A 25,566-nucleotide genomic window follows, 5' to 3' on the forward strand; every position below is an offset into this window, starting at 1 on the left:
CCCTGCACCAGCAAACATCTTAGATAGGCATCTGAATATTGCACTCTCTGAATATCTTGACCAAAATGGCATCTTGGACGTGGCCCAATTTAGCTTTAGGAAATCCCTCAGTATGGAATCCGCCCTGGCAGTAGTAACCGAGGAGATTCAGAATATCTTGGACAAACGTGGAAAGGCTGTGGTGGTCTTATTAAAACTATACCCAGCCGTAGCCACTGTAATCCGCTCGGTTCTGAAATAACGACTGGCTGAGATAGGACTTGGGGGCTCTGCTCTCAACATGCTATGCTCCTTTCTCAATGAAAGGGAGCAAGTAGTCCCTCTTGATGATTTCACTTCTGAGCCTTTTTCACTACCTTGTGGTGTCCCACAAGGGTCTTCTTTAAGTCCCACTTTATTTAACATTTATGTGTCTCCTCTTGCGAAACTGATCAGGACATTTAGATTCTCAACAAACTTCAATGCTGACAATACCCAAATTGTGATGTCCATCACTAGTAGCATGAAGGAAGCGGTCTCTGATTTCAAAAACTGTATGACAGCAATATTCAACTGGATGAGTAACCACTGCCTTAAACTTAACTCAAAGAAGACGGGTGTGCGCGTTTTTGGAAGGGACACTTCCTTTTGGAATAATGCATGCTGGCTGCATATCCTCAGACCCCTCCCAAATCCAGTATTGAAAGTAAGGAATTTGAGTATCGTCTTTGATTCCAAACTTACTTTCATAAAACAGATTAACCAATTGTCATCTTCTTGCTTCTTCACTTGAAAAACATTGAAGAAGGTCTTTCCATTTATTTCTCACATCCTATAAAAAACAGTTATAACATCTTTGTTTCTATTGAGGTTAGACTACTTCAATGCCCTTTACATCGAGGTGCAACAAGGCATTTTGAAAAAACGTCAGAGACTTCAGCATGTAGCTGTCTGCCTCCTTTGTAACATTAGGAACTTTGAAACAGTTTTGGAAGCAATGGAGAGATTACATTGGATCTCAGTTAAAAAGAGAGTAGCGTTTAAGGCGCTCTGTACAGCACATAAAGCCCTTAATCACACAGGTCCCGACTCTCTCAAGAATTTTTTTTTCGTGGTACCATCCTAAAAATGCCTTTGATCAGCACTAGCAAAAAAAATATCAGTTCCAAAAATTCTTAAAGTTTCTTGGGGAGGCAAACGTTTTGTTTATGTTAATTCCCAGTTTTGAAATCAAATGCTGTTGCATTAGAGAAGCCAACCAAATCTGCAGATTTTTAGAAAACATCTTTAAACGTGGTTATTTGCTCTTCCAGTTTCCTATTATTCCTACAGCAAATATTGGCATTAGGCTTAAAAACCTTTGGCGCACATCAAATCACATGGGATTTGTCTCAGAGGTTAAAACTATGCAAAGAACCATGACACACACATATAACACCAGGATATATCTGAGTGTTTTATTGGTCTCATGTTTCATTAACCTTAAGCATGTCAGTTTATAAAGCACCCAAAAGGTGATGGGAGAAATGCTTGCAACTTGTCTAACCACTGGCAATCACTCAGATAGCATATACACCTTTTGTTCTTTTGCCCACCATACCACTTCAGTTTGGACTCAGCCGTATGCAAATCAGTGTTGACCCTGCTCCAATTGGAACAGTCCATTCCAAACTGTCAGGCCATGTATTCCCGGTACCATTCATTTAAAAACAGAGCTTCCTTGGTGGACCGCCAAGTGTCACTTTCAAAGATCGTTTTGCCATTGGTGGTTTACAGATTCAATTTTTGGCAGAAGTGACATAGCCTTTCATTCTTTTAAGGTCACTAAACAGAGAACTATTGCATTGGGTACTAAAATGGCCATTGTTTAGGTGGCAAATAATAATTCAGCATGCAGAATTCACTCTCTTACTTGCCTTTTTATTAGTACTATCATTATTGCTGTTCTTATGATTTGGGTCAACATGACAATAGTCAGTCAGTGACAAATCGCGTCAAACCTGTGGTTTAAGATAAAGTGTAAAGAAAAATGGGTAGAGGTTTGTAGTGCCTGTAATATGGAGTTATGTAATGCAAGCCCTCCCTATAAGCTAGTGTAGGGTTCACTAAAGTCGGCCCTGGAGGGCCTGATCCATGCCAGACTTTTAAGATAACTACATTTGTCTAAATGGGGATATGCTAAAAACCTGGCATGGATCCAGCACTCCAGGACCAACTTTGGAGAGCTCTGACAATGTGTAGACAATGGCGGTCACGAAAGCACTATACTACAGCTGCAAAGTCAATCGCAATGTATTTCTCACTAGGTCCTGGTGACCTTTCATGCTATCACTGAAAATATCAGTGTGCGTTTTGCATGATATCAAATCATATTTTTGTGCTCATACTGAATTCATTGTACTGCACCCTGTAAAATCAGCTGAGTCCCAAATCGTTTGATCTCATATTGCACGTCACAGAGGAGACTCAGCTATAAATAATGTCACTTAGTGTGTACTTTCTGAGTCTGTCATCTTGCATCTTCATTTTTTCCAAGTACCAATCACTTGGACTCTCACTCAATCCTTGCAATTGGACATTCTGCTAAATACAGTCTTGCTTATCGCGGTCATACATACTTATCGCAGTACACATTCAGCTGCTTTAGTTTACTTGTTTCTTGTCATGTTCTTACTTAGCCTTAGACTGTGGCTACTGTGCTAGGTTTTATGCCACTTGCTTTGTTCTCACTATTCCATCTGGAAAGTAACTGCTGGGGAAGCAGCTGGTATTGATCAATAAATTGCAATGTCAGCAATTTTGCCTTAAAGATTGAAGCCAGAGAATACTCGCACAGTTTTTTTTCCATATTATAGCACTTACCTGGTATATTATGGTATGACAATTACAATGTGTGTGTGAGGTTCATCCTAAGATATCTGAACATGCCATTATTTCCCTTCCTAGCAAATTATTCTCAGGAAAGATGGTTTCCTGCCTACTAATGAAAGTCAACTTTCCTTACCATGTTCTCCTATCAAGTAACTGCGCTTTCCGTAGGGATCAGTGCTCAAGCTTATAGGGCTGTTGATCAGTGTTACGGGGGTGCTATTGCTTCTCCGTCCGCGGGGACCTGGAACAGGACTGCGTTTGCCCCCTGGAGAAGGCATGATGGTCGGATAGTTCATATTGGTGTGATTGACGAGCCCAGCAGTCAGTTTGATGTTTGGCGAGGCACTGGAAGACTTACATTTCGCTGGGGCTCCTTCTACATGGCAGTCAGCATGATAAATACTATGAACGGACTCTGAGCTCGGAGCTGAACTTTGGAGGCCTGGGGACGGAGGCGGCAGCATGAGCTGACTCCGAGGCTTTAAGACCTTCATCTCCAGATCACAGATCTCAGGGTTTGGTCTCTGGCCCCGAGGGCTTCCATTGCTAATGTGATAGTGGTGGTGGTGGTGGTGATGATGGTGGTGAATCAAGTGATGGATGGAGGTGATCCTTCGCCTGCTCCTGCGGCTGCGACCTTGCCCATTCGCGGCACTGTTTGGGTTCACCTTTTTCCGCCTCTTGTTCTGCCAGTTGCTGTACAAGCGGACTGTCCTTCGTTTCACTTTCCTGAAGATGTGGCAGATGTATTTGAGCAATTCCTCGTAGCAGCTGCCCGGCTCTGAGAAGCTGGCAATTGTGCTGTCATTGGACAGGTAGCGGGCCCGCTGCTCCTGCATCAGCTGGTTCTCCCGCTGCTTGGTCTCCGAAAATTGTGTTGCTATCACAACCAGGCACAAGTTAATCATGAAGAAAGACCCGACCTGTGGGGATGAAAAAGAAACTGGATGAGAACAAAATAGACAATCACATTTCACATCACAGCATCACCAATACATTGAAAGGCGTACACAGGCAAATAATTGACACACACCATTGCACTAAAGCCACCATTGCATCAAATCTGGAATTCTTGTTGTTGGGAGATTTGCCCACAAGACTGTAGCACTAATTTACAGGGTTGCACATATCACTGGTCTGCGCGTTGAAGCAAAAGGTAAGCACCGGGTCTGAACTTTGAGTGGACTCATAATTAAAATCAAAAGAAGTAATTACAGGCCACTAAGATGGCACGTGCCAGGTCAAACAAGAATCACACAATTTAAAAAAAAAACTTTTGACGGTTTGCACTTGAATTGGGTCGACACTCAAATATATGTTCAAGACAATCCATGAATCCAAAAAATGTTTTTAGTGCATGTATTATTGGGAAGGGTAATGTTTTTTCCATGTGTTTTACAGCTTGGTGTTGCCTTTCTGAAGATCCGCAGCTCTAAAGCAGAGGGATGCTTCGTGGTGGCTCCTTTTGGAATAGCAGAAGCAAATGCATGGAGGAACAGGGCCATAAGATGAGGGGGGACAGAGAAGGAAACAGATCTATGAATCCGACCCTTAGCATTGGAAAGCTGGAACAAGATGGACAGCCAGACAAGCAACAAGCAAGAGTAAGACCAGCAGCTTACATTATGACATAGGGAACGGGACTACAACCAGGGGCGGCTCTAGGCTCACGGTGGCCATGGGCAGGGAGCGTAGGTAGAGGGCCCTGGAAGAGGGGGTCCTAGCGGGGCGGAGCCCCCCACCGGAGCTCAGGAAGGTGTTTGGAAGTGGAACAGAGCTGGAGGCCGCCAAATCTTTGCCAGGGGCCACCACGCAAATATGTATCCATCCTCAGAGGATTATTATATTAAGGATATATATTGGCATGGCGGCCCCTGGGGTTTAGTGGCCCTGTGCAGGTGCACAGCTTGCACATGCCTAAGGCCGCCCCTGCTACAACGAGGTTCGTGACAAGTTTGCAAGGAAGTTCAATGGAAATTTGTGAATATGCAGAGATTTAGGGGCACATTTATGTAGGATTTGCATTGCCCTTGCACCTTGCAACAGGGTGCAAGGGCAATGCAAAGCTGAAGTAGGATTTATCAAGCTATACAAGGGCACCTTGCGTGCCCCTGAGTGGCTTGATAAATCCAGAGTAAGTTATCTTGATTTTATCAAAGTGCCTGCTGATAGGAAACTCTACATCCAGTTCAGACATGGCTGCTTACCGATTAATGTTTTTCCGAATTCTTGGCTGAGAAACTCATCACAGCCTAAGGGTTGTCCCTCTTGTCCATGCCCTTACGAATCTATAGGCCTTGTCTTTTTCGCTTGTGCCGCCTATGCTAGACCCAGAAGAAAATGGCTAGGATATAGACAACGACACATAGCCACAAAGACGCCCCACACATTTTAAAGACAGATGCGAGACCATTCTATGCTTGTGCAACAGCAAAATACTTGGGCCAGTTTTGGGCCATTAGGAGGGTTGTACCTACCTCTCCGACTGGCACCAAGAAATCAAATGGATATCATGTAGACCAGTCCAGTCGGGTGTGTTGGCTTGTAAAAATTGTTTTGTTGCTATTTAAGTCTTTTATGCTCTTTTTTTATTGGTCGCTTGGGGCACAGCTTTTAAAATATTTGGGGCCAGATGTAGGTAATTCATATTTTCCGACTCTTAAATACCGAATTTTACCGATTCGGTATTTAAGAGTCGGTAAATATGAAGGGGGGAGATGTAGGTATTACAGATTCTGTAAATACCGAATCGTTAAGATGCAGTATTTACCGAATCTGTAAATACCGAATCGGCATTGCCCATTGATTCCTATGGTCCTTAAAGCCCATAGGAATCATTGGGCAATACCGATTCTGTAATTACAGAATCGGTAAATACCGAATTTTGCAAGGGTGCAGGGGGTGTCACTTTGACACCCTCTGGCACCACAAAAATAGGCATGTGCGCCATGTGGCACACAGACATGCCCTAAGGGCATGTCTGTCTGTCACATGGCTAGGTGTGCATGCACACATGTGCATGCACACCTGAATTCGGTATTTTAACACCCAATTGGATTGGGTGGTAAAATACCGAATTTGTAGGGCCTTTGAGACTCAGAAGAGTCCCACCTACATCTGGGAATTACCGAATCGGTAAAAATACCGATTCGGTATTTTACAGATTCTGTAAATTTACCGATTCGGTAAATTTACAGAATCTGTAAAATCTGGCCCCCTACATCTCAAGATGCCAAATACCGGTCGGAAACGGCCGAATTCGTCCGTTTCCAACCGGTAATTGCCACCTATATTGGGCCCTTGATGTTGTTTAAACGGGTCTCACTTCCCAGCAAAATGAGACATTAATAATGCCTAGGAACGCACTTGCACTTTAGCATTGTACTGATAGGAAAAAGGTATCCAACATTGGAACTTGTGCACCTTCGTTCTCTTTTTGTGCATGCTCATTCGTGCTAAAGATGTGTTAATTCTTTAGTCCCAAGAACACGTATAGGGAGCATTTTTTAGTTTTTTTTTCTTTTATTCTAAACATCATCACTCGAGATTCTTGTGCGTGTCTCTTTTATGGTATTGCAAAACGGAAATAAAGATTTTGATGATGATGAAATCCAGAGTAACGCAACTGGCTGGAGCATCGGCGTTCTCACACATCCACTCATGGATTTTGGCGCATTTCCAGATTTACCATTACAGGTAGACAGAGGGATACTCCAAAAGGCTATGCCTCCCCAGATGATATCTTTATTTCTCCTTCCTACTTCCTCTTTCCACATGTGCTGCATTGTGCAGCACATATAGAAAGAGGAAAATGCCTCACAGTATTGTTTTTGTGCAGAAGTTATAAGTTTCATTGCGCGCGTTGCATTGCCAAATGCGATGCAGAGAGCAACAAAACTCGTTTAATTTATTTATATGTTTACTTACCTCTAATCGGCAATAATCTGTAGTTTACTACCGCTCACCCTGCCCCTCCCCCTCCCCCCGTCAGCACCCAGCAGCACTGCCACCACGGGCCGCTACGGCTATCACAGCTTTCCATGTTATGAATGGCTGAAAGTTGTAAATCGGCAGCTTTCTTTGCGAATTTGGCACCCACACACCAATATGAGTGGGGCATGAACCCAGAGATGCACAGCTGATGTTAGAAAGCTGAGCAAAATGAATGGCCTACCCTGCTCTGGCAGAGAGCATTTCAAATGCTTGCAGTGCCAGATCTGGTGTTTAGAAAAAAAAATGCACTAAAAAAACACCGCGCACCATCCCTCAGTTGATATGGGTCAGTGACAACAGGAACACTGGGCCATACTTGTGCAGGGCAGAGCAGCAGGTTACCTTGTGAGTTACCCTGCTGGTTCCATTTTGGCTGCCTAGCGTCATTGCAGGCACCCTTGCACCATAGAGGAAGGGTGCCTGTGTTGAAGGCAGGATTGTTTTTGTGCAGGAAGGCGCACCTTCCTGCACAAAAATAATCCTGAGAGGCTTTTTCGTCTTTCTTTGTGTGCTTAAGAATGCTGCGCATATAGAAAGAAGAAGTACAGCGGAGAAAGTAATATATTTCTCCACACTACACCTCTCCCGGGGAGGCTTATCTTTTTGGCGCAGTCCCAGGTGTACCAGGTTTTTAAAATATGGGAATGCATCAAAAACCATGGGAGTTGCATGGGAACATCCACTGCAAGGCCCAGGGAATGCCTATCATGCGCAGAGTAATGCAATGCAGCGATTTGCGCTGTGTTGCATTACTCCATATTTTTGTAGCCATGCAAAGACAAGCAAAGTGACTTTGTGTGGCTCCAAAAATATAACTTAGAGGTTTGTGGTACAAGCATGATTCAATGCTCTCATAAATATGCTCCACTGTCTTTTGGCACAACAAGGAGGCAGTACCAGTGAATCACCTGGTAGCATCATTTTTTCAGAAGTTGAACATCACTGGGTTGCACACTCAATTTCAACTTTTGGGTGTGATTAAGTTCCTTTAGTTTCGAGCTGAAGGAAGTTAGGCCTTGCATGTTTAACTAGAATAGTTAAGGGGCCCACCCTGTGTTAACCCCTTGCCTGCGGGGCTAATTCCCCCGCTGTGCTGGGGGGCAGGGGCTCGCACAGCGCCCCAGTGCTCATGACGAGCTGAGCTCGTCACGGCCACACCCGTTTTTGTAGAACGTTCAGCATAGCGGGGGAATTAGCCCCGCATGCGAGCGTTTCGGCCATTATGACGAGCTCAGCTCATCATGAGCACACGGCCACCTTGAGGGGTTAATGACCATAACCTTTTTTTAAACACTTTATTTATAACATTTTAGCACCATTACAGGGGATGCAGTCAAGCTTAGATAATGTACAATCACGATTGAGGGTACATAATATATTACAACTAAAGAAGGGGAGCACTCATAATCTTTAAAAAACACAACTGTCTACGGGTTGAGAAGCATATTCCACTGTCCATGGCCAATTATAGTCCATCAGATGTCCCAGATACGCTAGTTTAGGAAGATCTCATCTCACACAGCCGCAATCACCATTGCAGATCCGACGTAGCATGCAGTCCCACCCAAATAGAGTTATGTTATGTTATGTTATGTTAAATTAATTTGTTGAGCGCACTAACACCATTAGGTTCCTTGGCGCTGTTTGGAGAGAGCAGAGAGAGACAGAGCTAACATAACAATAAATTGTAGGCTTCAATGAAGAGGTGAGTTTTGAGGGAGGATCTGAAACTGGAATAGGGGGAGGATAGCCTGAGCGGGAGAGGTAAAGAATTCCAAAAGGACGGGGCTAGGAAGGAGAACACCCAGACTTTTTGCTGAATTGACAGGACAAGGCGGGGTACCCAGGCTGGCCGGCCAGAAGGAGGGATGCCAAGGATTGGAGGGTCCCCCGACAAGCACCAGCTCGGTCTTGTCGGGGTTGAGTTTCAGGTGGTTTGCGCCCATCCAATCACTGATGAAACAAAGGGTATTTTGAAAGGTAGAGATGGATTCGGACCCGGAGTCAATGGTGAAGACCAATTGAATGTCATCCGCATAGTTAAATGCGGAGACATTGAAACGGTGAAGGGAACGGATTAACGGGACCAAATATAAATTAAAAAGAAGAGGGGAAAGGGAAGAGCCCTGAGGGACACCACAGGTCAGCTCGACTTGAGAGGTGGAGAACTGAGACAGCCTGACGGCCTGGTGGCGGTGGGTCAGGAAAGAGCGCACCCAGTCCAGGGCAGTGCCCTGGATGCCAGCCTCTCTGACACGGTCGACCAGGATGTCATGGTCGACCGTGTCAAAGGCGGCTGACAGATCCAAAAGGACCAGGGCCTGACAGATGTTAGTGTCGGCGCCCCTGCGAAGTTCATCCATCACAGAGAGGATGACTGCTTCTGTGGAATGTGCTGGTCTAAATCCAGCCTGCTGGGGGTCCAAAACACAGGAGTCTTCCACAAAAGAGGTAAGGGTTTGGGTAACGTGAGACTCCAAAACCTTACTGAGGAAGGGGAGGAGAGAAATTGGGCGATAGTTGCTCATGTTGGACTGGTCAGCCGTGGGTTTTTTTCAAGATAGCGACCACTTCTGCTATCTTGAAAAAGAGTGGTCCCATTTCATGTAAGTTTTAAATGCATGACCTACTTTATCCAATTTGTCAATTCGATCATGCAGATTGGATGACAGCTTTTCCATTGCGTAAGGATTCCAGACCTTGCTCCACATATATGCATGATAGGAGTAGTCTGTTGCCTCTAACCTTGCGCAAGCACAAGCCTGGCCGCAAACAGGAGATGTAATGTCAGTTTACCCATAGGTGTTGATAAGGGATATATGCAACTGTCCCCTGGATATCCCAAAAGCACTAGGAGAGGTGGTTAGTATTCATTTTATCAGGTCTAATATATTAGACCAGGGGTTGCCAACCTTTTCTGTAGTGAGAGCTATTTATGATCGGTGAAAATCTTTGTGAGCCACTGAAGGCTAAGCAACTCGCGCATTGTTACCAGACACCCTCACTCTCGGCTCCATTAACTTTAAGCCTAATGTCCATAGAACCTTATACTATGGTTTAAACAAAATCCTTTGACTAAGGCACTATGACAGGACTGCCATATGTGTCAGTGAGAGTGCGGTCTTTGGGGATGCATGAGCATGTGTGCGTATGAATGGAATAAATGTGCAAGACTGTCTGAGAGCCTATGCCATATTTGCTTATGGCACTGGAATACCTTTCGTCATCTGTGGCACGGTTATATGTATAATTCAAATATACAACCTTTTTTTTTTAAATGGGAGAAATTTAAAGTGCAAAAAATGTTCTGCAAAAATGTTCATGGTATCGAACATTTTTCTATATTTTAAATGTCTCCCCCTTATAATAACGGCTGTATTTTTTAGTTATAAATATGGTACCATGTCTACTAGCGACTGGGAGCAAGATGCTGTGTGTAGAAGCGACATTTTGAAAAGGGAGAAAATAAAGTTGAAGAGTTAACATTATGTTTATATGGATTCCGTACAACTCATCATTTACATGTAATCCCATTTCCAACTGTCACATTTACAAACACCAGTCACCTGTAGACCAAGTGCAGTACCATATTTATAGTAGAAAAATACAGCCATTTGTTTAAATGGGAGTATTTTAAAGTTAAGAAACATGCTTCATAAAACATTGAGACGTAATTGGCTTAACTGAAAGTGGAGAAAAACATTATGACTTAATGTTAGATAGAAAGATTATTCTTCACTTTATATTTCTCCCATTTAAAAAACAGGTTTGTATGTTTCTTTAAAAATATGACAGTGTCTACAAGCTACTGGGAGCAAGAGGCCTGCTGTTAGTAAATGAGACACTTTGAAATGGGAAAAGATCAAAATGAAGAGTTAAGTTAATCATTAAGTAACTTTTCATTTTAATTTTCTACCATTTAAAAATATTCAGAAACATCATTTTGTTGTACAAGTGTATTTATTGGTTCAGATTTCAGCTTGCTCTTAGAATCCACTTATTGAGTTGACAAGGACTTATTTTAGAGTTAAATACCTCAGTGCTTCAGTTCTTCACCTCTGTGCCCTGCATCATAAATATAACTCCAGCACTGCCTGTTATCAGGCCCAGCTATCTGCAGCTGGAAGAAAATAATATAAAACAAACACAGCCTTCCCTTAACTTTGAAAGAAAAACATGACCCTGAGCTTAAAAAAAAAAAAACTTAAGTCAAGGAGCTACTGGTAACTTGCATGGACTGGTTGGAGACACCTGTGTTAGGCCAATACTTTTGAACATAGGTGTGGGTCTAGCAAAGTGAAAAAAGGAGCCCCTCTCCCCACATTCCTTCCAACATAGTGTTGAGGTGCCAAACATTTTATGCAATCCATTTTCTTTGTGTTGTACACAAACAGAGGAATATAATGGCCTCATCTTGATGGAGGACTAGGCTGAAGATGTTCAAATGGAACACGTGCCTTCCATCAATTATGGATGCTTACCTATGGTATCAATAAAATTGTTCTAATATAATTCTAAAATACTTACTTGAAACCCTTTCCACCCAACTATTAAAGAAGTCTGTATTGGTTTGGGAATATAGCAGCATTTTAACCCAGTCTGTAAGGATATATTAATTTCCTTCTCTGTGTCAAGTTATCTATCTATATCTATATCTTCTATACTAATATAATAAAGAGAGAGCCCAAACTTTTGAGGCGGGTGATCTCAGGAACCACAGCACCAATCACAACACCCAATACAGCTTTGTAAAGATCAGTTGCAGCAGAAGGACATAGGCTATGCAGACGCACACCATATACATTTAAAAGGTAAAAGAACCATGCCAGCAAAGTAGTTCCTTGTGGGTGTGTCTGCGTTGTGATGTGGGCGTGTGCTGGGGGCGTGACAAACGCTGGGGGCGTGTGATACGTTCCGCCCTTCATGCCATGTCTCATATTGTGTGCTAATCCCACCCTGCTCCCTTTAAATACCCCTGCACCCCATAATCATAACCCACCCTTACTCCTTAAAATACCCCAACACCCTTAAACACGAACCCATCTTAACCCTATCAATATACCCTGTGCCCCAAAACACAAACCTATCCCTGAACCCTAAATATACCCCTGTACCCCAAAACCCAAACATGGCCCTGAACCCTATAAATACCCCTTTACCTCAAATCTCAAACCTACCCCTGAACCCTAAAAATACCCCTGTACCCCAAAACCCAAACCTAGCCCTGAACCCTAAAAATACCACTGTACCCCAAACCCCAACCCTACCCCTGAACCCTAAAATACCCCTGTACCCCAAAACCTAAACCTAGCCCTGAACCCTTAAAATACCCCTGTACCCCAAAACCCAAATTTACCCCTGAACGCTAAAAATACCCCTGTACCCCAAAACCCAAACCTAGCCCTGAACCCTAAAAATAACCCTGTACTCCAAAACCCAAACCTACCCCTGAACCCTAAAATACCCCTGTCCCCCAAAACCCAAACCTAGCACTGAACCCTGAAAATACCCCTGTACCCCAAAATCCAAACCTAGCCATGAACCCTTAAAATACCCCTGTACCCCAAAACTCAAACCTACCCCTGAACCCTAAAAATACCCCTATACCCCAAAACCCAAACCTAGCCCTGAACCCTAAAAATACCCCTGTACCCCAAAACCCATACCTATCCCTAAACCCTAAAATTACCCCTGTACCCCATAACCCAAAACTATATCTGAACCCTTAAAATACCCTAACACCCCAAAACGTATACCTCAATACCCCAAAACATATACCCCTATACTCATACTTACCTTATCCAAACATTTTAAAAAACATGCTTTTACCATTCATGCATTTACAACGAATTTTGTTGTAAATGTATGCGTGGTAAAAGCATATAAAATGTAATGCCATGCATTATGATGGCATTGCGGAGTCATGGTACTTTCGTAATGAAAGTATGCAGAGTGATGGTATGCGGAAAGAAAGTTGCGGAATAATGGGTGTTTATCTTCCCCTGGTAAGTACATTGGTGGCACGGCGGCCCACATCTCCAGCAACATACTCTGATTTTTACACCCCCCATTTGAAAAATGCACAGGTCTCACTCATTGATGGCCAGCACCTACATACACTTTTAGACACACCTCCCCCCACAAGTTCTAGAGTTGCGAACTTTAGAGCTGGGGAGCTACGTTCGAATCTCGGCATCAGCTCAACATCCTGTGATTCCAGGCAAATCGCTTTGTCTCCCCGTGCCTACCACAAATGAATGTGTTCTTCTGGAATGTAAATTGTGTACATGCCATGCTGTCGAGTTCGCGCTATATAATATTGCAAGGAAAAATAAAGTAGGGAAACTCGAGTTCACACACTACTGAACACGCACTATTAAGTGCATCAGCAGTGCACTGTGAATCGGAGCGTTTCACAGGCCTGTCACAGATAAGAAATGCTATCAAAACGAAATCCTACAAAACAATATACTACTGGCCGGAAGCAATTCATACCTGGACAAAGTCGGTAAGGGCTGCTAGTTTCTAATAAAATGGTAGTAAGTGTGTGGGTTTGTGTGTTACACGGTGTGATCAGTAACAAGAGGCCAGGGTCCACCAGTGAGGAGAGTTTCCCCTCCTCTGCCCAACACAGTCCCACTCCATTGCATGTGACCAGCCTTTTTCCTAATTATACAATGGTGCCATGCTACAAGCAAGCTATGTTGGCCCTGGCTCAATGTGATTATAAAATGCAGTAAAGTTAGGGAGGGAGATCAAAGTAAATTTCCTAATAAATGGTGGGCAGGGGCTGTAGGCACAGTTGCATCCCACCCCGGCCCAACTCCCTAATTCACCATGGTGGGAGCTGATAGGTTTCCATCAGCATTACCATGCCCTGGTGTGACGATGTGTCCACTCTTCCCCTCAACCTCATGCCCAGCCCCGAATACAGCTCTCCCTCCTTTGCCATTTACAACCTACTCTCAGAAAGTGGAAATTTTCAGTGAAAAGAAGGGGAATCCAATGCAGCACATTCCTGTCCTTTTCCTTTGTGCTGAGGCCATTTTGAAGCCTAGCTTCATTGTAGGCATTCTTGCACCATAGAGGAAGGGTGCCCGTGTTGAAGGCAGGATTGGCGTATCTTCCTGCACACAACATTCCTGAGAGGCTTTTTCCACTTTCTATGCATGCTACAGAATGTAGCAGACATTGAAAGAGGAAGTAAAGAGGAGAAATTAAGATGTTTCTCCTCGCTGTGCGTCTGCTGGGAAGGCTTATCTTTTTGCTGCATTACCAGGTTGACCAGGCTTGGTAAATACGGTATGCATCAAAAACCATGGGAGTTGCATGGGAACACCCACCGCAACGCCCACGGAATGCCTCTCCTGCACTGAGTAATGCAATGCAGCGATTTGCGCTGTGTTGCATTACTCCATATTTTTTAAGCAATTTAAAGCCGCGCAGAGTGGCTTTGCGTGGCTTCAAAAATATAACTTTATTATAGGTTTGCGTCACGCATGTACCACTTCGCGTGGTTCAGTCATAATTCAAAGCTTTCGTAAATAGGCTCCACTTTATTTAAACCTTTTTAGCACCATTACTGGTGATGCAGTCAAGCATAAATAATGTACAACCACAATTGAGGGTACATAATATATTGCAACAAAAGAAGGGGGACACTCATAATCTTTTAAGAACAGTGCCCAGTATTCCTGGACCCATATGGTACTCCCCTTTCTAGGGAAAATATCTTGTGATGCCGGTTCGGTGCAGGGCTACCCAATGGAACTAGAGATTCTGCCCGCGCACCGCGCGGTAGCCTTACACCAAAGAAGCAACGCTTAACAAGACCCAAGGGTCCAACTCAGACCTCTTGACTCCAGATCTGTTTCATGAAATACTACCTCTACTTGCACCTCCACTTCCTCTTAATGCTGCCAGATCTTTCCAACTATTTCCACATTTAGTATAGTCCTCATACATCAAGAAATCCCTCTCAAGATCAAGGACTGTGGTCATCGTCATAGAGTAATGGTGGCATTTTGGAAAGGGTCCGCTGTTTTCTGCCTATCAGCACCTGGTGAAAACCCGCTCCCAGCAGCCGCGAAGGCTCAGCAGAGAAACCGGTCGACTGTCAGGAAACACTCATGTTTAGAAATAATGTCCAAGGCTGTGTTTTCTTTCTCCATAGTATGAAATAAATTGCTCTGTGACATGGCAGCAGAAACAAACAACCATGACTGATCCTTCTTTTGAGCGATTACAGGAACAAATTCAAGCACAGCAAGCCAGGAGCGGCCAAGGTTAGAGTAGTACACGGCAGAGAGCGGATGGAGACCTCATTCTTGTGGTTTGGCTCTGAGTACGGGAGCTGTGCATCACTCCGCGGACCAAGAGCTGTCAATGCTGGGATCCTGGCACTCGCGGAGCCGCGATGGCTCCGCTAAGCCCTCTGTTCACACATCTACCGTATATCATCCCTTGCCCCTTATCACTGGAATCAGCTGCCCCTGTCTATTCGTGCATGCTCTGACCTCACTCTTTTATAAAAAAAAAACTCCTGAAAACCTGGTTATTCACCCTATAATCTCACTTACTACAGTGTGGTATCCCCTGCTGCAAAGGCGCCTAGAGATCCCCTTGGGGTTGATTTGTGCTCCAAATAAATAAATAAAATAAAATAAATAAATATCCAATAGAATAGAGGCCGCACACATTGTGACACTGCCTTGTACCTGATGTGTAGAACCAGGCAAGGAGTGCCGTAGGCAACATACGTCACGTTGGTGAAATTTTTTATGCGCTCTCCAATTTCAGGTCATATGCCTGAAAGAGAGGGGACACAGGGGCTTTCTCAGGCATAAACATCACTTCAGAAAAAGGCAGACTTCAACAATTATTAGAGATAAATTACCTACCCATTTTCAGTTTTGAAAGTGCTGGCACCCACTAAACGAGGTGAGACCCTTGACAAGTGGAGTGATGGTCTTCTAGCAAAGAAAGCTATCTTGTAGAGGGAGGCACTAAAAACAGCCATTTTGTTGGTGGTGGGTGGAGGTTCACAGAGTGCCAATAATCCTTGCATGGTTCCTGTGTGTTTACATAACACTCCAGCACCAAAGATACAGGCATCCCCACAGTGCCAATATCATCAAAGAACCCATCAAATCTCTATAGGTCCATATAATTTTTCTAAAATGATATGTTTACATACAATTCAATTAAAATCTATTGATTCAATTAAAGCAATGTTTTGGTGGCATGGAATGGCCAATGATGAAACACAGGGAACTTCAGCAATAAAAATCCACTTTAAATGTATTGTGCTGACCTGCTTTACCACAACATGTTGGAGAGTAGTGGAGTGGCCCCATACACACAAACATAAATGTTTAAAGGGGAAATTCTAGTAGTGGAACTCTCTCAAAATTATATAAAACACAAAAATATTACAAATTGTATGAAATTTAGCAAAATGAAGCAATATGTCAGGTTCCATAATTATTTTCACCTTGAAGACTTTTGCTTTGTGTAGCTTTAATGAGAAACCGTTTGCAATAAAAAAAACAACAACAAAAAAACAGTTGTTCACTGCTCTGATATAGGAGGCAGTGAAGAATGAATTTAGTTTTTCATTGCCCTGGAGTCAGAGTATTCGAAAAAATGGGTTTTGAAGCTGTGTAAGGGAGGGTTATGATCTATCCCTGCACCCACACCTCCAAAGACTCGAAGAAGGCAGTGGAATGGAAAATTACAGATTTCTGTCTCCCCCGCCTCCTGCACATTTGCAGACATGACTGAGACAGGAATTCAGGTGATGCTCTGGTACCTTCAGCTGCTTTATAGCTCATAGAGGATTCCAAGGGCCACATGTGCTGTGGGGTTGCACAGGTGCTCAAGTGAATCTAAGCAACGCAAAATGTTGGACAGCATCGCAAAGCTGCACAAACAAGAGCAAGGGATAAACTTTGACATGCAAAATCTATTTTGCTGCGATAGTTGACTCACTGGCTGCACCCAAAAACGTTGCGCCACCCGTGCCAATATACGCAAGGCAGGCATGCCCTGGGTGCGCCAGTTCAAAAACCTTAGCTTTTAACGCCTTGTAAAGCCGTGGAGTGGTGTGGCTCACTGGTTAGAGGTGGCAGACCCGGAAGCAGAGAATGGCCCGGGACCAGGGTTCAATCCCCGACGCGGCAGGGTCGTGGACCAGGGTCAACGGACTCGATAATTCTCACCTCGGTGCCTACTCTAACCAGGGATCACACTCGGCAACTCTGGGCATTAGCTTGCCTTATCTCCACAACGGCCCCCCACAGACGCCGGGGATGCCTGGTTTCACCTTGGAGATACCCAGAAGGGACCATCTCACAGGGAAAGCCAGGACGGGTTCCCCAGTGGTCTTCAGCACCAGGACGCTCCCGGGCAACAGTGCGCTTTACAAGTCCCACACATTTACATGTTTACTAAATTAGTGTGATCTTAGTTGGCTAAAGCCAAACAAAAGCAGGTGCAAGCCAGGGGTCATGTGGTTTACAGCCTGCCATACTGACAAGTAAAATGTAGGTTTTACCCTAAAGGATACATCTTAATAGCCTGGCCATTGTGGTGGTGTCTACACGTGGGTATTTGTAATCGAGGTTGTACCTTCAGTACATACCCAGGGCTAACCAGTGGAGAGCCCCCTGTGCGTCACAGCATGAGGCTCTGCATGATGTAGAGTACGCAGATTTAGCATGAGCACCACCAATGACATCATCGCCAAGCGACTGTTATTGACTCTTGCACAAGTAATGTTGGGCAAGCGAGTATCTAAATGCCAAGACATCAATTTGCAGGGTACTCAGAAATCATTGCACCATGCCGGTTCTCTCATTGTAACTAGGTAACATGGCTCTTGAGTGAGAGGGGGAGGTAAGGTGTGTCAGGGGCCAGTTATTTGTATTCACATTTTTTTCATCGAAAGGAGAGAGTGTTGGTCAGATAGAGGAAGATGTAGTGGTAGGACACCAGGGTCTAAGTAAATTAAGGGTTGCATGGGGGGTATGCACGACGCTTACTAATCTTGTGGTGCGCATCCCGAACGTTTATAATGGTAAGTAAATTGATGCAAAGATTTGTGGTGATCTGGCCACATAAGTGCCCACATAATTTTTAACATCACATTTCGGCAGGAGCATTTTGTACGTGGCATTCTATAATACACTTTTCCCTTTGCAACTCATCCATCAGAGTAACACTAGTCAAAGCTGAGAGGATACAACACATTTTCAAAGAAAGCTCTTCCCCAGTAGGTCATACATATTCTGCGATTTCCCTTATGCAGATTAGTTCTGGACCACTGACCTCAACTGAGTCTAATGATTAATATTTTAACCGAATCACTTCATCATAAAGTTAAATTTTTTATCAGCAGGATTTCAAGTGAGATATTGCATCCACCCTGCTCGAGGAGCACAAAGGCAGATGGGAATGTTTGCAGTTCTTTATATATTGATAATACGTTTAATCAGTTTATTTAAATTAAAAATACCTATCACTAATGCTCTGTGCAAGAACCATCACCGCAGTCATCATATGAGCATGTGTGTATTCATTTGATAAATGATTTGCACAATATATACATAGCATGATTATTTATCCAATGGTGGCAAATAATTTTTCCCTTAAACTCTGTGCATGTGTTGATTATGTTCAGCAGTTTTAACTGAGTGTGGGGTGAGAGGGGGACTCTTCCCAATATGGCATTCTATCATACATTTAAGGAAAGTTGGGTATATTTCCATGCTTGGAATTCTGGTGTTCCCTTCCTGCAGCTGAAGTCTATGCATTTCAAACCTTTTGATGGACACCTTGGGAGGGTCTTCATCAGGATGGGGACTAGTCACTGTATGCTGTGTTTATATAATAATGTTAGAAATCAGTACCCTGGGCCCGATTCACAGAACTAACTTAAGACAAAATTCTAAACTTACTACCATTTTGGTATTGACAGAAGGCACTTACTCATTTTAGTATTGACAGAAGGCACTTACTCATTTTAGTATTGACAGAAGGCACTTGCTCATTTCGGTATTCACAGAAGTTAGGTGTCCTAACTTTAGGACACCTAAATGCCTTCTGTGAATACGGAAAGTCTTAAAGTTAGGATTTTTCTCAGTTTAGGAGAAGTTAGGACTCCTATCTTTAGGACTTTTAAATGCCTTCTGTGAATACCGAAAGTCTTAAAGTTAGGATTTTTCTCAGTTTAGTAGTAGTAAAGTTAGGACTCCTAACTTTAGGACTCCTAAACTGAGAAAAATCCTAACTTTAAGCCTTTAAGTTAGGATTTTTTTCAGTTTAGGAGTAGTAAAGTTAGGACTCCTTACTTTAGGACTGCTATACAGAAAATAATCCTAACTTTAAGTCTTACAGTTAGGATTTTTCACAGTTTAGGAGTTGTAAAGTTAGGACTCCTAACTTTAGGACTCCTTAAAGCCTTCTGTGAATACCGAAAGTCTTAAAGTTAGGATTTGTCTCAGTTTAGGAGTAGTAAAGTAAGGACTCCTAACTTTAGGACTCCTAAACTGAGAAAAATCCTAACTTTAAGACTTTCGGAATTCACAGAAGGCATTTAGGAGTCCTAAAGCTAGGACTCCTAACTTCTGCGAATACCGAAATAAGTAAGTGCCTTCTATGAATACCAAAATGGTAGTAAGTTTAGGATTTTTTCTTAAGTTAGTTCTGTGAATCGGGCCCTCTGTGAGGATCTGCGGTGTAATCTGGTGACTTCAATTTGGATATTCACTTCTCAATCCAATTAATCAATGTTGTCAAGTAGATTTGCCTTTGTGCAGTCTATGCTTGAGTCAGGGATCCGGGGCTAAGAATTACTCAGAGTCGGGTTTTTGCTGAGGAATCCAGCTCATTGCGAATACCATACGTGTCAGAAGAAGGCTCTTATTATTGTGGATGAAGACACACCTTGCTCCATATTATGATTAAGGCTGTTGAAAGTGATCATTCATTGCATAGGTGGAGCTCCAAGGTGAAACTTCCACTGCTGTGCCTCACTTTTGGTTTTCCCACGCTTCAAGTGTGTTCGAAGGGGCTGCAAAGCCTTTTCTTTCCTGGATGCTAAGGCTTGGAATGAGCTATGTCGAGACCTGCACTTGATTGCTTCTAAGCTTATCTTCTGAAAAAAAAGAAACTTTTTGGTTTCTTGGGGGGAAGTAAATTTTCTGCAGTGGGACTGCATTCCTGGGCTACACCCACTAGCACTGGGACACTCCTTGGAGTAGCTGCGCTCTCTATAAGTTCATCATTCATTCATTCATAAGGAGGAAGTTGGAACAAGTGGAGGGTACTTGTGCAGTCAAGCCAAGGCAGGTGATGTTCAAGTATGGGGATTACACCTTAAAAGATCCACACTTCTTATACTGTGACTATGCAGCTGGAACCCAAACACATTTTACCAACAAATGTAGTAGGTAAAGGAAAGTACATAACAAGGCTGCACCACGTTCACAGCAAACCACCGCATAACCAGAAGGAAAAGAGCAATTAGTCACTCTTCAGCATCCGGCAACCCAAATATTGAGATTCAGCACAGATCCCTTGACCTTTGTCTATGGAAAAAATGAACTGAAGGGTGAGGCACTTAGATGATGCTTTCTTTGGGACAGGGATAGGGCATATGGGTGGGGGACACCTGCATTTTTATTCAGGCAATTTTTCTTTGAAGAGTTGTACCAACACATCTGTTGACCAGACCTACTGCCCAAAATATATATAGAGTAAGCTATAGGTCTATCCCTTTTTAACCATTGTTTTGCTTCGAGCAGCATCTTTCAGCCACTGGCTCTGGACTTTGTTGTTTACTTCTTGGCTCAGTCCAGCGGATTAGTCATCTCTCATCTAATTCTATTGGCTGTTTGACTGTGTACTTCCGTTTCCACTTAATTTCTTGCATTGATCTTTATGAGGACTACTTTACAAGGGTAGCCTTTTTGGACTGCTACAGTTGGCTGTCTCGCATGTGTCTCGCTCTGATGTGCTAACATGCCATGGTTCATATGTACAAGCCCCTATCGCCACCACAACATCACTTTTACAGACTTTGTGGTGGTGTTAGGGGCTTCACCATATGTACAAGACAGCGTTAAGCCACTTAACGTGACTTAACGCTGCCTTGTACATAAGGCACCCTTGAACACATTATGGTTAGTGTGAAAGGGTCGTGCAGTGGGTGTTGTGGTGGGCGTTCCACTGCAAGCCACATTGTATTTGACTCTGCCCCCTATGTACAAGGGTGGCGTACAAAGGATGCAGCTCCAAAATGAAGACCAGGAAAATCCTGTTTTAAGTTGGCGAAACAAGGAGAAATGCATTATTTCTCTTCTTTTTGGCTTTTTCCATGTGTGCTGCCTTGTGCAGCACACATGAAAAAAGCAAAAATGCCATGGTTTGTGCGTGTCCCTTCCTGTACATAAACATACCTTTAAAAAAAATGCCATTTTGTAACTTTCATTTGTGCTCCTCGAAGCAGCTCACATGAAAATTACAACATTGCATTTTAGGATTGTTTACGTGCAGGAAGGGACACCTTCCAACACATAACCAATCCTGCCCTGCACACAGACACCATTGCAGTCTGGTGCAAGGGTGCCTACGTTGGCGCAAAGTTGTTAAACGTAGCACCATCGCAGGGGGAAATGCAAGGCTGCACCACAATCTTGTAAATATGGTGCAGACTTGCGTTTCAGAAGTGGCGGAGCGTGCTGTTAAGCCAAGGAGGCTAATGACACGCCTTGCCACTTCCTAGTACACATCCCCCTATGTGTTAGCACATTGGGGAGAGGATGTGGCCTAATGTTTAGGGAGGTCGACCTAAAATCTGGGGAACTGGGTTCAAGTTTCAGCATCGACGCTCAACATCCTGTGATTAAAAAATGAATGTGTTCTTATGTAACGCAACTGGTGCTCATGTTCAGCGCTCTGATACCTTCGGGTCAAGTTTGTGCTACACAAAACTCTGGAATTTGTATTTTTTTTATTAAACCCAGGCCTGTTGGCTTTTGTAATGATTGCTATTTTTGTTCTTTTCTTGTAATTGTTACAAATATTGGCTCCTCAAACAGATGTGACTCATACTTTCCAGGGAAATGTCTACCCATAAGTTATCTTTTAGTGCAAATATAGCAGAATACCTAATAAAATAAATCTGATAGAATAATACCGATTACAATAAAATACCTGAATCACATGTTCACATACCTTGTCGCTGTAGCAGAAAATAAATGTTCACTACATAGTTCCCTCATTTTCTTTTTATAACAATTGCTCTTTCTGCCAGAAACCTAGATCACCGTTAATTCTTTTTATTGCTTATGTATACTATTAAGGAAATCAGTACATCCAGTGGAATGTATATTAGATTTTTTGAAGTTTGTTCTTTTAAACAGTCCACCTTAGGGGATTGTATAGTCTGAAAAAATAGTCATAAAATCTTTATGGGTAATTTTAGGCTCCTTCTGTCTCATGTTCGTGAATGCCAAGCCATGCACCTCTCACCCACCTGCAGATGTTACTGTAGAAGACTGTTAGGGATGCCTGCAGAGCACAAAATTATATTAACACCAGTTCTATGCATAATTAGCTGTCCGCACATTGATATGATTCATCTTTCTTTAAGAAATGTGCCAATTGGGGAAGCTGTGTGTCACTCTAGTGGCCATAGACTCCGCCTTTCTACAGGCGCTCTCCTATCCAGGCCTCTAAACCCAAGACTGATCAAGTGATTGGAGGTGGGGGAGAGAGCAGAGACTCTTCATCTCTTTCTATTTCAGGTGGGCTGCCACCAGATCCACAGTAGCATGGCCAAGAGGGTAGTGCTTTATTTGTAATTAAATAACTGCAAGGGCTCTCATCAGGAGACCACTGCAGCTCTCACCACGCATTGCCCCTACCAAGCTGCCAGTGATAGGAATAACACAACTACTAACCAACACACTCCTACAGGTGTGACAATTCAGACAATTCCAGGCCATCAAAGCTATAAGAATGGATTGGGTGACAGGTAATAATCATTTTTAATGCATATTGAATTGATAATTGACTGCTGTTGCCATCATCTGAGCCAGTGCCACCCTGTGGCAGACTGTCACAAGTGCAAGTGTTGACAATTGAGTGCCGGTGCCGAGCACCTGAAAGCACCAGCTCAAATTAAGCACTGCAAGAGGCTAAGCCCTAAAAGGTCCATTGGTGCCTGATCTGTGTGGAAGCAAACCCAAGATCACAAAAACCTGGCATTGGAGCGCCATCAAGAAAGGAAATACATTTGAACCATTATTGCTGTGAGGTGTAAATGAGATATGAATGGGTCAAATATTATGTTCATAAGGGTATATATGGTAAAACTCTTTCATATTATTTATGCCATTTGTACATAATAAGTACATAATATCAATGTATTTACTTTTCACATCTGAAAGATGGTACCACGGAAAAAGCTGCTTGTGCCATTTTTTTTTAATCACATATGCGATAGGAACAGTGCAAATCAGTTTGCTCTATTTTGTTAACGTAAATTGGCTGCACATGCAGCAGGGTTTCTTCTTAAAATTTTCCAAAATTCTATATGACAACTGTAAAATTCTTTGGTAACAATTTTACTGCACATATTTAGCAAAGATTCCCTATGAGTTTTCTGTTTTTTTTTCTCTTGTGCAAAAAAGGTTTTGCAATATGGAATGGGATAAAATGTGATTGCTCCTTTGCATATTACACGTGTGACACAATAGCACCAAAGGAATTATCTGCCATGTTTTGGCATCTGTTCAAATTCTCTCGAATAGGGCCATGATAGCTTCGTTTAGCCGTGAGGTCATTGCGCTGAACCAGGATCACCCTAGTCTTGCTTGAGTGGCATGGATGCTGCCATCTGAGCCTGTGACCTGGGTAGCTCTGCAGTTCTTGGAAGCACTCGTATTCTAGGGCACTAATGTCCTTGAGAGAGCATCTTCTGGGGTTAAGCAGATTTTGCTTTGAGTACAAAGGGGCATATTATCAAGAATGGCGTTAAAATTATCGATGCTATAGCGGCAAGATACGGCCGCTAAAGCGGCGATAATGGGCTTGATAATATGCCCTTGTGAATTCCGATAGAAGCCCAGGAAACTGCTGCTAAAGCGGCGATAATTTTAACGCAGTTCTTAATAATATGCCCCAAAGTGTGATCTGTGAGTAACAGGCTTCAATCTGAAAGAATTGACAAGAAATGACTTTAGTAGCACTTTCTAGGAGTAAACTACAGGTATTACAGGAGTAAGTCACACCTGTTCACGGCAAAATATTGTTGAACTAGGCCTAAAGCATTTGATTTGAACAGGTTTCCAGAGATCATGCATCTGATACGCTGACTCCTATTGCTCAAGTACAATTTATCCTGTTTTTTTGCTTATCTTAGCTATGTTGATGTAATTTCTTTTTATACAGATGCCATTGTGTTTGATCAAAGCTATGAGGGGTTGTATAGTTATAATACGCCAATCATGTAAGGAAGTAACCAACTGGACAAATCAAACAATGTAAGGCACATTTTTTGGGCAAAATCAAAGGGGGCACCTTGCTTGCAAGTATTAGTGAAGCTGTTTCAGTTGTTTAGGTCTCTGTTGCATTTATCAGAGTTGGTGGTTGACCACCAGTCACACAGAAATAAAACACATCTCACAATCATAAGAGGCAAAGCATGCTAAAGTAAACAATACTTACGATTATAAGTAATATAAAATATATAAAATTGTAAAAAGAGTGGGCATCCATAACATAGTACATGATGTCAACCCAGCCTTCCAGGGTTATAACCTAGAGAGAGACAGAAAGAGAACATCAAGAGTTAAGAATGTAAGAAAAAATTGTTTTTATTTAATACAAGTGATAAAGTATCCGCCGCCATACATGATAAGAATATTGCAAAGTCCATAACCATACAGGGGAAACAGGCTGAGGCCGAGTTCCTTTACAAGGTTATGGATCCTTGAGATTATTTGCAAAATCCTTATCATGTATGTCAGGTGGTACTTTATCCATCATAATACAAGGTCACACCACTAACACTCCGACAAACCACTTAAAGCATAGCTCTTTTATCTGAAAGAATGAGCATGTTTGCAAACATGAGGAATAGAAATAGAATCTCTAGTTCAAAATAAAACACATCAAAACCTTTCACTTATTTGTTGCAAACAGATATTAAAAACAGTTCAATACAAGTCAGTTTTAAAAAAAAATGTTTAGAAACATTCAGAAAGACTCTAGCTTTTCTCTATCTATCTAAGGAGTGCAAAAAAGAAACATGATCTGTCTGCTTGCCAATGTAAGCTAATGATTACAGCAGAAGAAAGAAAAGCAATGTTCTGTTTTCCTTGCTTTAAACAGCTGCTTCAATTATACTCTGTGACGTGCCCTTCCTACCACCTTGTCTGCTGGTTCTGGCAGCAGGCATTGTGATGTCGAAACTCGACTGGAATACCTTATAACTTGGTGCATCACAAGTCGCTGATTATGAAGAAATTAAAGACTGGGGTTAATACAGGAATTACAGAATCCCATGTATTATAACCCGATTACATAAAATTGCCCCGATTCAGCCACTGTTGTAGTCACCTTTGCACCGACAGACTAATATAAACATGAAGGGTCAGATTTACAAGGGCTGGCGCATTTCTGCAAATCATCAGGGATCCGCCAGAAAACTTGCAA

At 42.8% G+C, this 25,566-nt stretch overlaps 1 protein-coding gene across 1 annotated transcript in view; it reads right to left on the reverse strand.

Moving 5' to 3' along the window:
• CACNA1H (calcium voltage-gated channel subunit alpha1 H) overlaps positions 1–25,566 on the reverse strand; it is a 1,502,131-nt gene that overhangs the window by 549,302 nt on the left and 927,263 nt on the right. Inside the window, exons 8-9 of the mRNA XM_086940723.1 lie at positions 24,577–24,669; positions 2,984–3,773 (exon numbers count right to left, since the gene is read on the reverse strand). Coding sequence (XP_086796849.1) covers positions 2,984–3,773; positions 24,577–24,669 — 883 coding nt within the window. The remainder of the gene's footprint in view (positions 1–2,983; positions 3,774–24,576; positions 24,670–25,566) is intronic.

This window comes from Lissotriton vulgaris, chromosome 10 (genome assembly GCF_964263255.1).
Source record: "Lissotriton vulgaris chromosome 10, aLisVul1.2, whole genome shotgun sequence".
NCBI lineage: Eukaryota > Metazoa > Chordata > Amphibia > Caudata > Salamandridae > Lissotriton > Lissotriton vulgaris.